This window comes from Natator depressus, chromosome 20 (genome assembly GCF_965152275.1).
Source record: "Natator depressus isolate rNatDep1 chromosome 20, rNatDep2.hap1, whole genome shotgun sequence".
NCBI classification, from domain to species: domain Eukaryota; kingdom Metazoa; phylum Chordata; order Testudines; family Cheloniidae; genus Natator; species Natator depressus.
The window spans coordinates 12,303,623-12,317,820 of NC_134253.1; the positions used below are offsets into that span (position 1 = coordinate 12,303,623).

Genomic DNA, 14,198 nt, shown 5'->3' on the forward strand with positions numbered 1-14,198 from the left:
TGTAAAAGCTAAGTAACTGTTGATTAAGAAAATGAGAGGGCTATGCTATATGATTAGCATCTTTCTTTGGCAAAGTAAAAGAAGATATTTTTCCCCAAAAGAGAAAGCGTATTGGAAAAGTTTGGAAAGTTACATCTACAAGTCACCTATCTGAAAAAAAAAAACAAACCCATCCAGGGTTACACACAAATAATCCATATGTATATTTGTGCGTGTGTGTTTCCCCCTCAAGAATACCACTGACAGATAGAAATAAGGAGAAGAAAAAGGAGAAAAAATAATTAGAGAAAAGGTGCTGAGACATTAGAAGTGAATCTTCAGATATTGTGTGTTGTGTTATTATAAAAGAATTCCTGAGTCCATGTTGTGTTGACATTATAGGGGGGGGGAGCTGTTTTGTGGTGAGGAAAGTATAATGATAAGACCACTATGGCTGTTTTTGGCTGGTCAAAATGTCAGGGTACATTATTTTTCTTAAACCGGGTTCAGATTTTTGGTACAGAAAGGGCATATTTTTCTTGTATTGTTACATTTCTGTGTTTGTGTCCTACTCTAACTTTATGCTTAACAGTTCCATAACAATCTTTCTGTGCAAGCAATACATTTCGATTGTAGAAATAGAAATGTCCCTTCTACCCTAGGAGAGACATCTAATCTTGATACGGTAGCTCAGATCAGACAAAAAAAGCACGTGCAAACAAGTAAATGTATAGTCCTAAGCCAACAGTTTTAAAAGGTATCGTTTTTCTTTTTCTGCGGTATTAAATATGATATTTTTAAGTGTGGAAAGGGCATAATGGCTCTGGATTTGATTCAAAGCAGTATTGCATGAAGAATGACTATTTTCACAATCCTTATGGGTTGGACAGCTAGGTTGGACCAGGTTTGAAAAATTTAATATGCAAGTCGTAAAAAACAAACTAATAAAAATATCCTTCGTGGTACTGTAAATTAATATTTCAACAGGGAAAAGGCTGATTATTGCTCGTTTTAAGTGTAATTATTTGACATTAGTGCTGTGATAATTGAATGATTTAAAGGATTCATTATATATATATATATACCATTTCGCCTTTTCTGTATTAACAATTTGCAGATGTTTATCCCTTTCTTCTAACAGCATGTACAAGAAAAAATATCTATTCTGTAGATATTAAGATTGATTTTATACCAAAGACTACATCCCTGTAGAGAGATAGAAGCCTGAAGTTAATAAACGTTTAGCAACACAACTCCAGAAATGCAATAAAAGTTAAAACCTCCCCTACTGTTTTTTTTAATTATGATATTAGATCAGAAGGCACGAGGTTGGGAATTTATTGGCTTTAACAATTTTGTGTAAATTTTCCTTTTTTTATGTAAAAAACATGGGTAGTCAAAAAGACACCACGCTGTTCGCGTTCATCTCACGTCATATAATTTTGTTTGCTTTGTTGCTAGACATGCACACACTTTCTGATGCTGTTGTTATCAGGGTAAAATATTAGCAATATTACTATATGCTCGATACTATCATTTTTCTTGCCTGTGTTTATATAATGCTCTTTCCCCAGCAGGTGTAATTTTAGAACTGAAGGCTTTGTCTGTGTCTCTACGGGTTCCTATGTATTTTATTCTTTGCTGCTTCTGGTGATTTTGTTGTGCTTTAAGAAAATACCGCCTGGAGAAGGAAAATATATTTAGAAGTTAGTAGGAGCTTGTAAATTCGTAACAGGGAGGCTAGGGTTTGGTTATAGGCTCCTCCATTTTGCTGCAATTCAAGAAGTGCAGATATATATATTTTAATCCCTCCTTGTTTCAGTTAGCCGTTTGCCTCGCCTGAGCTTGGGAAATTGCATTGAAAGCTTAGCTTTCCCTAAGATACGTGCCTGTGGTATGTATGAAAAATCAACTGGAGCGGCTGTCTAGAATTTTCTAAATACTACCAAATCCCTCTGTTGAAGGCTGTTATGCTAGGTGTCTTGGATTCTCACACAGTCACCATGTTATTTAATCAGCTCTTGGGATGTGCAGATGATCTTTACAAATGATTAACAGAATCAAATCAAGTGTGAGTGTGTGAGCAGGGTAGTGGTGGTGGTGGGGAATATGTGGTGTTTGATTTATTTTTAAAGAAAGTTCACTCTGTTGTAGACCAAGACAGGTTAAGAGGTAGGTTGGTATGGTCAAGGCAGGTATAATTAAACAAGGCCCAGAGCTCCTGTGGTTTATGTTCAGATGCAAGCCATCGCCTTCAGCTGAAACACCCCCTTTTTAATAAATAGAGTGAAGTTATTGTCCGGTTTGTGTGCATGATTGTCATCGTAACACCTTGGATTTTCCTTCAGTCTAGCTGGAGTGCAACTGTGCCGCCTAAACCATAGAATTTGCAGACAAAAGTTGCCGCTTGGAACTATAGTTATTTATGCTAATTACAGGGTGTCTGACAGAAACATAATAAATGTAGAGGGAGACGTATAGAAATATGTTTCTTCAGGCAGTATACAGTTTTACTCTTTGGGTTCAGGCTTGTTTTCCTGCTGTTCTTTTAATTTACTTCTTTCTGAAATGTTTCCCCCTCCCCTTTTGTTGACCTGTACTTCATATCACACCCCAAACCAAGATAACCTAATATGCCTTGGAGATTAGCACTTAGTGTAATTTAAATATCCCCCCCCCCCCCATTGCTCTGGACAAGCTTCCATCTGTGAATGTTTTTAATGGGATTCGTCTAGTGGAAACCTGAAATTTTGGAAGGACACCATAACACAGTTAAATAAATTGTCCTGGGCTTTAATTGCACGTCGGAATTTATTGTCTATTATCCCCACCTTCTGACACTAAGGAGTCTGGAATCCAAAGTCATAACTTCTAACAAAATTCTTAGCAACAAAGTGGTGTGTGTGGGTGAGCAGGAGCACTTACACAGGTAAAAACTCCTCTAGAGTAATTTCTAATCTGAATGTTCATTTTATTTACCTGTTCCCCTTTCCTCCCTTCATTTTGGGTTCAATTTAAATATTATGTCCATATAAAGGTACCTTTCGGCAAGTCTCATCAGTAATATATTGTTTTGAAAATCCTTTCTGTCCAACATCTTAAAAAACCCCGAAGAAATATGATATGAAAGTAGCTAAAGAAATCTGGAAAACAAAACAACAGCCAGCTGCATTGCTATGGGATCCACCAGTAATAGTTTGCTGAAATTGGCCTTTCCTTTTCATTGACTGGCTTTAAAAAGGTAAACATGAAAAATAAAAGACATGTAGGAGATCAGGAGATATTTTCTACTGACTTCAGACAGTCTGCTCTACATTCATGCAATCCAACCCATTGTATACTTTTTTTTTTCATAAGAGAAAGGGGGAGGGTGTAAAAGAACAAAAGAAAGAAAGAAAAAAATTGGGGAGGCAGAGGAGAGGCGAAAGGAACGAAGGACAAGGAAAAAACATAACAAGAGAAAGAGATGCGGGGTGGGGGATGAACTTTATTCTGCTTAGGGATTAAAATCAAAGCGATAGTCACTGCTGGTGTGTAAATTTGTGCTGTCTGTATGGTTAGTTTCGTTTTGTTTATGAAGAGATAACACAGCACGGCTTCAGATTGCTTCGATGCAGGGTGTGTGTGTGTGTGTGTGTGCGCGCGCGCGCGCGCGCGCAGGGAAAAGTAGATTATTAATACGAACTTGACAGTGTTAATTGAACCAAGTGGAAGCGGGGAATGCGTTTTTGGAGTCGCTGTTTGTCTGCCTGTCAAGGGTAGAGTGTTGTCTGCTAATCCCAAGACCCTCACTGGAGTTTGTCGATCAAACCCCTTCTTGAATGTCTTCCTCTGGTAGCCACAGAGAGTTGCTATTGCTGTTTATAAAGAGCACTGCTTTCATCTTCCACACAGCTTCAGGGTGCAAATCCGTACAGCTGCACGGGAGCCCCTGTGTGGAGAGCTGCCTAGTGTTCTTCAGGCCTTGAATTGCCACAAGGAGGTGGTGGGATTTATTTATTTATTTATTTATTTACTTCCAATTGCTGTGGGACTCCAAACTAGCCTTTGATACCGCTAGTTTGTAAAGTTTTTGTTTTTGTTTCTGTTTTTTTTTTAATCGCAGTATCACAGAGCTGAAAAGACACGGCACTAGGCTTTTTTTGCATCTCCTTGAAATCAGAGAAAGATTATCAAAGCGAAACTACAAAACTGAGGGAATAAGGGTCTGCAGTTATGTGCAATCAAAACAGAGAAAGAATGGATTTCTGAAAACTGCACAAGCTTATCTGATTCACACACACACACAGAGAGACACACGACCAAAGTCACTGGAAATAATTTCGCTCCAAGAGGTGTCAAAACTAAATGTGTCAAGACGGTGATCAACAAAATAAACAATGGCGTTTGCTCTTTTAACGTCACAGTTACAAATCCCCCCCTATTTGATATTGTTTATATTTTGCAGTGATGTGTTGGTTTTGTTAAATGCAAAGAAGTTTTTGCTTTCAGAATAATGGGGAGTGGAGGAGGAAGAGATATTAGCCTACATGAGAAATGATCGTTCAGCATCATTTCAGTAGAGGTAATCTTCCATTAAACAAGTAGCGAGATCTTTATGGAAACAGGATCATATCTGCTCAGAGTCTAGCTAGACCGTTCACAAATGTTGCAAGATAACCTTGCTGGTATTGATTGTGTAGCAAACCAGATTTTAATTCTAACGTTCACCTCCGGTTGGAAAGACTACTCCCTAAAATAAGTATATTTCAAAATATGTATTTATTTGCCCTGCATTGCTACTCGACTTTATTCATGAAACCTTACGCTTATCCACGTAGAAGGTTTGATGGAGACAGAAACATAAATGAACATTATTTTACTTCCCTGCAGACTCAGAGTTTTGTTATGCAATTACACAGCTAAATGTTCTGATAATATTATGCTAAGCCCTGTTTTTATTTTACTTTAAGATGAGCTGCCTCTCTCTTGTTTGAACTGGGTAATTTCTCAAAGCATGCTGCTCCTTGGATGAAATAGGCTGGTATTGCAAACGTTATGATTATTAAAAAAAAAAAAACCCTTTGCAGCCCTATTGAGAGTAAACAATTCTATTTAATGAAAGTTTCCGCGTAAATAAAAGAAATCTTGGCCAGCAATGTTTTCCTTTGTGTAACATCAAAAATGCACCATTCACAACTAAATTAGTGACCTTGTCTGCTTGTGTTAAGGTTACAAGAACTGGTTTTACTTATTTAAACCCTGTGTTTTTATAATCCTTGCTCTTTATGTATTTCATATCTTGTATATTTTGTCATTTTTCCCTATAATTTTTTTCACCAGTCCTCCTTTGCACTCACTGTTCTTCTCTATCTGTTCCTCTGTATATAAAGCCCCCCCGCCACTTTCTGCATATATGTCCAAAGACAACCATTCTTTTGTAAGGCTCCATTTACAATAATTCATCCATGTACCAAAGACAAGATTCCTTTACACCTCCACGTTTTTACATCACAGCATCTTAGCAATCTTCTATAGTGAGTATTTAACAAAAATGGAAATAGAGAAAGAATGATGAGTATAATTTTCCCCTCATGAACAGAAAAACAACCGTCACTAGAGACTTTTGATTGACAAATAAATTGAACTCAATAGAGGCCAAAGGGGACATTATACTCCTGTAGGAATATTTCCCTTTAAGGACTCACATAAAACATAGGATCTAAAACGGAATGAGAATAAATTCTGAGAGAGAACGAGATGATGACTTCAGATTTCACAGGCTCTGTCCGAATTTGGATTTTCATACACACACAGACATCAATTTCTATTTAAAGTAGTCCCTTGATAGAATTAAATACATTTCTAACAGAAACTAGGACAGACTCGTGCATATTTATTAAGAACTTTGGAATTAAGGTGCAGTCTTACTCTTTTCTCAGCTGAAACATGGGCTGTAAGTTTCTAGGGGCTGGGGGCTTTTTTAGCAACATCACATATTAATGCATATTTAGGCACGTATCTGTAGCCATCTGCTTTTTCTTCATGCTCGAATTTCCTATGTTACATACTGGGGGGGGGGGAAAGCATTCATGTCATGTGTGTTCAGGGGACTTACATACACTGTCCATAATGTATGTCACTGGTGCATACTGCATCACTAACGGGCATATGCCCCTGTCTTTCTCTCTTTCTCTATCTCTCCTTGTCTATCTGTCTCGCTCTGCGAGAAACCACCATAACCTTCTGAGCCTCCACTTTTCTTGTTCTTGCACAATTTTGAGCATTCACCTTCATCCTACTCCAGTTACTATGAAATTCGAAGTTATGAATTGCCCTTCACAGCACGAGATAATCCACATTTTTTTAAGATAGGTTATTCTGTGTAGGTTATTCTTTTCCTCCTCTTCCAGAGAAATCCACTAACTCCATTCTTCCAGAATCCAATGGGCGTGATCTATTTACCTACCTGCCTTTCTCTACGAAGGGAAGGTTATTTCTTTCAAAATTCAGCCCGAATGTTAAGAATTAAAAACAAAAATCAGAACCCAAGCTATTTCAATCGATTTGGCAAAAAAAAAAGTTTCCTTACATTAAAATAATAATACTAATCAGTGTCAAGTGTACATTGTTGCTTGCTGTAAATATTCAGAAGGTTTCCCCTTTCCCAGCTACGCCTTATAGCTGAAACTCACTTCTCCAGTTTTATTTAATGAAAGACACATTTATGAACAATCAAATGATCCTCGTAAAAATTTTATTGAAGGACATAAAAACATCCATGGCTACTAGCCGAATAATTCAGAGAGGGTCTGCAAAAGCTGTCTTTTTTGGGGAGGGGGGTGGTGGTGGTGTTATTATTTCCCACTCATGTTTTACAAGCTTATCCTTTCCACTCCACGAGACAGTTATTAAAAAATAGATATGCATGATGTGACCAACAGATTTCTTGCCCTAAAGCAGGCTTGACGACTGTACTTCCCTGTAACAGATGACAAAAAGTCCATTTATTTTTATGCTAAAAGAGCCTAAAATCAGATCCTTCCTTGGGTGATACTGAAGTATGATGGGAAGCATACCTCTATTACACTTTGAACCAGTCCCTTTTTACTGATATTCAATTTAATGTATCCACTATGGAATACAAGCTGCAGAAGGAAAGGACAGACAGAGACAAATTACGTCAAGAAATAGTGCCTGGGATACCTTACACACATACCTTATAGGCTCACTAGCAGGGCAGCTTTTTATGCCAGACATAGCCACCTCTGGCTAATGAAATGCAAGAGGCATTGCTTCTAATGTCTGCATTATTTCAAGAGTTTTATGAAAAGCCAGGTCGCATAGTCTCTATTAAAAAAAAAAAAAAAAAAAAAAAAGACCTGCGGATTGATCCACACTGTATTTTTGGGTAAATACAATCACGTGAGATCTGAGAGCCAATAGCAAACTGGGAAAGGCTGAAAAAATAATTACCTGCCCTGATTGTTCTATGAGAAGATAAAAAGTACACATACAGTTCATACAATAATCTTATGAATGTAAAAGAGGGGGGAACATGTCGGCTTCTGGTCCCATAAGCAACTATTATGTAGATTCCTTGATAAGTCATGAAAATGAAGAGCTCTTGGCATCAAGGTTCCCAGCCACTGGCTCTCACCCTGCAGCAGCTAGACCTTCAGGATTAGTACCGGACTGTGCCGATTTTCCATCCTGCAGTTTTGCCCCTAAACCGGCCGTTTTTACTACTTCATGGGCTCCCGTGCATTCTCAGTCTTCTGTGGTTTACCATCCGTATACCCACCAGCCTCACATTGGGGCTGACACCAGGTATATGCGCACTTGGTTGGAACCCATCTCAGGCGCGGTGTCCTTCCCTGGCTTCCCACCCAGCAGCAGGCATTACGGGCTCAAGCCGGACGCTTTCCCCGGCCGAAGGGCGGAATGTGGCCCGGTGGACGGGCGTAGTTATCCGGATTACATGTACGGATCCCCGGGTGATCTCAGAGACCGAACTCCGCAGACTATACCCTCTCCGGAATCGGAGGCAGTCGCTTCGAGCAAACACAAAGAAGAAAAGAACGAATTAGACCCTAGTAAGTTGAAGTCATTCTTGTTTACAACCGGGGAGGCATTACAGCCTCTAGTACAGTACTCAATAAAATGAAATTACCTTAGAGGGCCCTGTCCTAAAACTCCAGATATACAGGAAGACCCGGGTTTAAAAATCCCCCTAGTCTAATCTCAGGACAAAGTAGTTTCATTTTCATTTTATTTAAAAAAGAGAGTGTGGGGGGGAATCTATTTGTTTCTTTGGTCAAATATTCATAACCCAGCCTCCCCACCAAAGCTCCTGCCTCTCAGATATTTCCCCTTTCAGTCAAGAAGAGTCCCTTCTAGCTGAGAGTTGATTCAGTGATTTGGGTGTGGGGGTAGGGGAGAAAAACACCCAGGAATAAACAGAGAGAGGTATATACGTGTCTTTAAAAATACCCACCTATGTAATTATTCATAAAATACTCCCAACATGTGGGAATAAAAGGAAAGGTGGTTGCCCTGAGAAAAGTGTTAAGGAGTGTGGATTATGGGAGGTAAAGGCAGAAAGAATCTATGGGGTGATAAAGGCGAAAAGCAGCTTTAGGCAGGATATTGGACTGAACACTTGAAAAAAAGCCCATCTTCTTTAGTGCAAAAAACTTGAGCACTGTGGGGGATCTGATTAGCCCCTTGCACCATTACAGATGTAACCGGTCTTTTCCACTCTAAAATGTTCATCTCAGAATGACCATATGTCTCTGAAATGCAGACAATTGCTTCTGACAGTATAGTGTGTGCATAGAGGCAATGCACAGAGAGCAAAATAAAGTGTGATTTCAAATCTGGTGGAACTAGAATAAACGTCCAGTTGTGTCTGTGTGAGTGTGTATGCCTGTACACACAAACATGCGCACATACACACACACACACACACACACACACACGCATGCCATGTGTTTATTAAGACTTCTGGCCTAACAATCTGATGAAATGGTGATTTATAAATTATAAATGGTGAGTCTGTGGGTGTCGGTGTATCCCCATATGTATCACTATATGTATGCATACATAGGGATAAGTATCCATATATGACTATATAAAGTAGATCTGTGATAAAACAAGTAGTAGGATCAGGGAAAACATTCTCCTTTGCTGGTAGATGGCTCTATAAAACGCCTACAGTTGGATCAAGGAGATGATTCTAAAGATAAAACAGTGTAATTTTTTCGTTCTAACAAAGTAGGGATGATGGGGCAGCAAAGAGAAAGGTCTTTTAGGCTTGAAGACTGTATTTTTGGAGACAATGGATTTATTCTGTGGCATCCTCCAGATATTAAAAAAAAATAAGCTAGTCATTCTAGGACTAGTATGGTTATAGAGAATGTATTGGAGAGCAGAGGTTGTAAAGAGAGTTTATGGGCCTATAAAATGGTGGGAATTTTTACTTTTTATGACTATGTTCTTAGATTACTCCTGCTAGGGGATGATTATTATTTTAAACCCATTGCTACGGTTTTATTTACTGAAACTTTTATCTGAGAGCAATAGTAAAAGGAAAGGAAATGGCCCCCTTCCAAAAATAAACACATTAATGCCTTCTGAGGGTTACTTTAAAATATTTACCTGCTAATTTCCTAATTAAACACGTTTATTTTGGAAAAATAATAATCTGGGTGTGAGGAGAGGGAAAGCCAGCTGTTGAAATTAATGATTTTTTTTTTTAAAAAAAACTTCTTTCCCAGGCAATCCCGTCGCAAATTGGATTCACGCACGTTCCACAAGGAAGAAAAGATGTCCTTATACAAAGTATCAGACCCTGGAACTGGAAAAAGAGTTTTTATTCAATATGTACCTCACACGGGACCGGAGGTACGAAGTAGCCAGAGTTCTTAATCTCACTGAACGCCAAGTCAAAATCTGGTTTCAGAACAGGAGAATGAAAATGAAGAAAATGAATAAAGAAAAAACCGATAAAGAACAGCAGTAAAGTTGGCAAAGTCAAATCAATGCAAGAGAAAGGAGGAGAGGGGAGGGAGGAAGGGAAAGCTGTTTCTTTGGTTCGAAATGTTTCTGACTTTGAATGTGCTGATCAGTGTTTAGATTTAGTTAAACACAGCCAAGCGTTTGGGAGCACCATGCTTTTATAAAATGCAACTAAAATAAAATGATTTTTTTTTGTCCTTTTCGGGAAAACAAAACAGAAAAGTACTTGAATTTTTTTTAATTTTTTTTTTAGTATTTTATTTCGTAAGTTAAACTTATCCAGTGTTTTATTTTTTTAATTTCATGACTTTGTGAGTGCATATTTTGTACAAAAGAAAATGAGAAAAAAAGGCTCAAAAGTGTTCTGTCATAGTGTTGGTCTGGTGTACTTATTTGTGTATTTTATTCCTGTCTCAGACCCGTTCTGTAATATTGCTATGTTTGCTATAGTAGAACAGCTCTATGTAAATATATACTTAACGTTACAAAAAAAGAAGGAAAAAAAAAACAAAACCTTATCATGCAGGTGTCTTTTATTTAAACTCCACTTGAGAAACAGCCAGAGTTTATTTTGCAATGGTATTCAAAGCTGTGTTGGGATTCTTAAAGGAGACACCCTCCTTGCACCAGTGAATTTAGCACTGATAAAATCGCAGTCTGTTGAAATGGAATTTGAAATATACCTTATTACAGGAAGCAAATGAAGATGGGTGGAAAGAAAGGACGCTGTTTCCGCTCACAACATTTTGTATTTAATAGTATAATCATAAAATGCGTTTAGGTAAGGGTTATACGTGCCATAAATTTTTAGGTTTGGATAATTAATTGTAGTAATTTATGACCAGGCAATCGAAGTATATGTAAAAGATTAAATATGTATGCTGGGAAAGGGCGCTTGCGGCAACATTCCTCTGTCTGACATCCGCCTATATAGCAACTGCTCTGCATTATCAATGGGATGCCAAGACTTGTAGGTTTCTTCAGCTCCTTGCACCTCAGAGGACGTTACGTTGCAAAGTAAAATATAATCGATTGGGGAGGAATGTTTAAAAAAAAGCAAGAAAAAAGAAAACAAGAAAATGTGTGTGGGGAGAGAAATTTTCCGTCTCAATGAAATAGGTTTGTTTTTTTTCTCACCCTCCCGCCTCCCTTTCTTTCTGTACAGAGGTCTGGATTGTCTGCTGTGGTAGGTAGAGACCAATTCCACCAGTCTAAAATGGGTAGGAAGTTTCTGTTGTTGTCGTGGTTTGTGACCATTTTAAGTGGCCCAGATGGGCGAGAACAGGCTGTCACAATGCATTTTTAGCTTGAGGTATAAATTGATGGGTGCTCAGAGGCTGCTCAGTGAGAGACAAGAGGCGGAGAGAAAGTATAAAAATGATCAGCGACGGATGCTTAATCATCAAAACTTGTTATAAGGTGCCTTTCTTTAATGAAATGAGGAGAGCAGGGTTCTAATCTTTCTAATCAAAATCAGAGCGAGGTAGTAGGACATGCTTGTCGCCTTGGCTTCTCAGCCTTCTCCGAAATAAAAAACCTGGAAGTCATTACCCACTGATCTTTATAAAATATTGCCCTTTAATATTTCTTTCTTAACGTTTTGAGGTTTCTCCCCCCTTTACTGATTTGTACTCTCTCTTTTATGGCATCGTGGGTTTTTTTCTTTTCTTTTTTTTAAGGTGGTATGGTATGGGTCAGTCTGAGCATCATCCTGGCACCAGAGGAAGCTCAAAGCTCAGTTCATTCAGAGCCTAAGTCCCCTGCTTTTTATGTTTGAAACGTCTTAAGGAGCCCACTGAAATGTGCAGGTTAAAAAGCATTTTAGCAGGGCCAAGAATAATGGGCAAAAACAAAACAAAACAAAAAACCAACAACAACAACCAAAACTGAATCCAACCCAACCCAGAATAGTCCTGTCATTTCGTGTATTTTTCTCTTTCTTCTCCCCTTCTAAATCCGTCCGCGTGAACTCCATTAAAAAACAACCACAACAGCAAAAACACTGTTCGGATTTCAAAATGGATTGGCCACCTCATATCTGCAATGGAGAAAGTTCACCCCTTTTATTCGAAAAGTTCTCACTTTGGATGGGACTTTTCAATTAGCTTCGGGCCCCCCTCTCTGGTGGCTATGTAATGAAACGCTTTTATTAACGTTGAAAAGAAATGATCCATGCGTCTCAGGTCTGAACCCCCCCATTCAACCAGATCTCATTTTCTAAGAGACCATAGGTCGCTTACCCTCCCCCAGCCCATCCTGCAGTCTTTACTCCCGCACAAGTCCCATTGGAGCTTATGGGCACGAAGGGATATGGCCCCTTTTGTCTCCGTCGAGGGTTTTCTTTTGTTGGTGATGGGCTGTTTTGTTTTAAATCCTGCTGCAGTTACAGTTCATGTGCAAGGCTCTTAACTGCAGAGTTGCCCCATAATTTTAAGTGTCATTTGGCTGCTGGTTGATAGTGGGGAATAATAACTGAGCAGGCATTGAAATGATCTGCAATTGGAGAGCCTTAATCTTTCGATAAGAAAAAGAAAAGATGCAACGTGACTTTCAAAAGAGAGAGAGAGAGAGAGAAAGAGAGAGAGAGAGAGAGAGAGAGAGAGAGAGGGATGCACATTTTCAGAACCTTGCGGTGAGTATTGCTGGTCATGAATGTAACAATAATACTCAAATGGAGGATCTTCCTTGGGCATATGGTTTGCATCTCTGTGTATATATTTTCCTGCTTCGTTTAAAAATGGCCCTTTTGTAAAGCACACAAAAAAGACAGGATACTACAGCTGTGAAAGCTGTCCATAGGTACATTTCCGCAGGGAAAAAAAAAGCCAGTTTTACAACTCTGTTTGTCTCACTGTTATGTGTGCTGAATAGAATTGAACAAAACAGGACCACAGAACTGGCTAGACGTCTGGGTTTAATTGTTTTATGGTTTAAATAAGGTGGGTGCTTTTCTCTTTGAAACCGGATTATTGGAATGTTTTGTCTACAGACTACAAACAACAGACCCCCTTGGCTCAGGGGGGAAAAATACCACCCTAAATTAAAACTGATAAAAGCACTGAAGGTTGAAGGAGAGATGGTACGCTGTTGCGTTTGTTTGTCAGTATGTACACACGTCGTGCTTTTTTATGCGTTCCTTAGCAGAAAAAGAAGAAACAGAAATAATCTGTGCAAAAGTACTGCCTTCTTGTCTATGAAGAAACAATCACTATCTCATTTTATTTCTAAGGCGTCATATCAAGCTCTCTGGCAAATCAGTAACTCGTGTAATTATTGGTTATAAAATGCCTCCTGATAAGCTCAGAATACTCATAGCCACTTCACAGTTTAGTAAATCATACAGTTTTCTTTGGCTTTCTTTTAGATTTAGTCTGATTTAGATGCTTGAAGAAACCGCTCCTTTCCCTTTTTGACAGAGGGGATCTCTCTCTCTCTCTCGAGTAAAGAAAACGCAAGATGGCGCTGTTGTTCAATATTAGAAGTCTTTTGGCCCATTAAAGTTACAACGCATCCTATTACACCTTTAGGCCTCTAAAAGGTTGTAAGAAAAACAAATCAAAACAAATATGTATAAATTCCCTCACCTATGACTTGTAAATTAGCATATAATGTGTATCGGAAAAGTAAACACATTAGAAACTGTCAAGATGGTAGCACTGCTCTGAGTCTTAGGTAAAATAGTCTTTCAATAAATAGATTTTTTTAAAAAAAAAATCGGTTAATTATATCTGATGAGACACAGAGCCCCTCAGTACAGCAGCAACCAGTAAATATATAAAATGCTTGCGGAGAAAGCTGTTTTGTTGAAGTCTTTTTCTTTATTAGAGCCAACACAAGTTACACCTTTTCAAGAATATGTTTCTGAAAAGAAAAAAAAAAAAATGAAGCCGTAACATTTTTTTGGCAGTAAGATCAGAACATTAAAAATAACTCACACCCATGACAAATACAGTAAAAAATAGATAGAATCCTACAATACAGACAAATTTATAAAGCTACATTCCGAAGCGTGGAGGCACACACACACACACACACACACACACACACACACCACACACAAAAAACTGTAGACAAAGAACAGCACTTTCCCTGGACCGTAAATGTCAAGATATTTTAAAGAAGCACTGAGAGTTGCACATAACTGATTTAATGAGAGTGCTTTTTGCATGGACCTTGAAGGTAAACATTTATTGTTAAGACCTCATACGGCGCAATAAATA

At 38.4% G+C, this 14,198-nt stretch overlaps 1 protein-coding gene and 1 long non-coding RNA gene across 2 annotated transcripts in view; both read left to right on the plus strand.

The window, feature by feature from the left end:
* LOC141975390 (uncharacterized) overlaps positions 1-14,198 on the plus strand; it is a 96,282-nt gene that overhangs the window by 2,200 nt on the left and 79,884 nt on the right. The gene's annotated exons all lie outside the window — the stretch shown is intronic.
* HOXC9 (homeobox C9) lies at positions 6,658-11,405 on the plus strand. Its single transcript, XM_074935305.1, has 2 exons — positions 6,658-8,054; positions 9,738-11,405. Exons 1-2 carry the CDS (start codon positions 7,517-7,519, stop codon positions 9,980-9,982), a joined length of 783 nt encoding a protein of 260 aa, XP_074791406.1. The 5' UTR covers positions 6,658-7,516; the 3' UTR covers positions 9,983-11,405.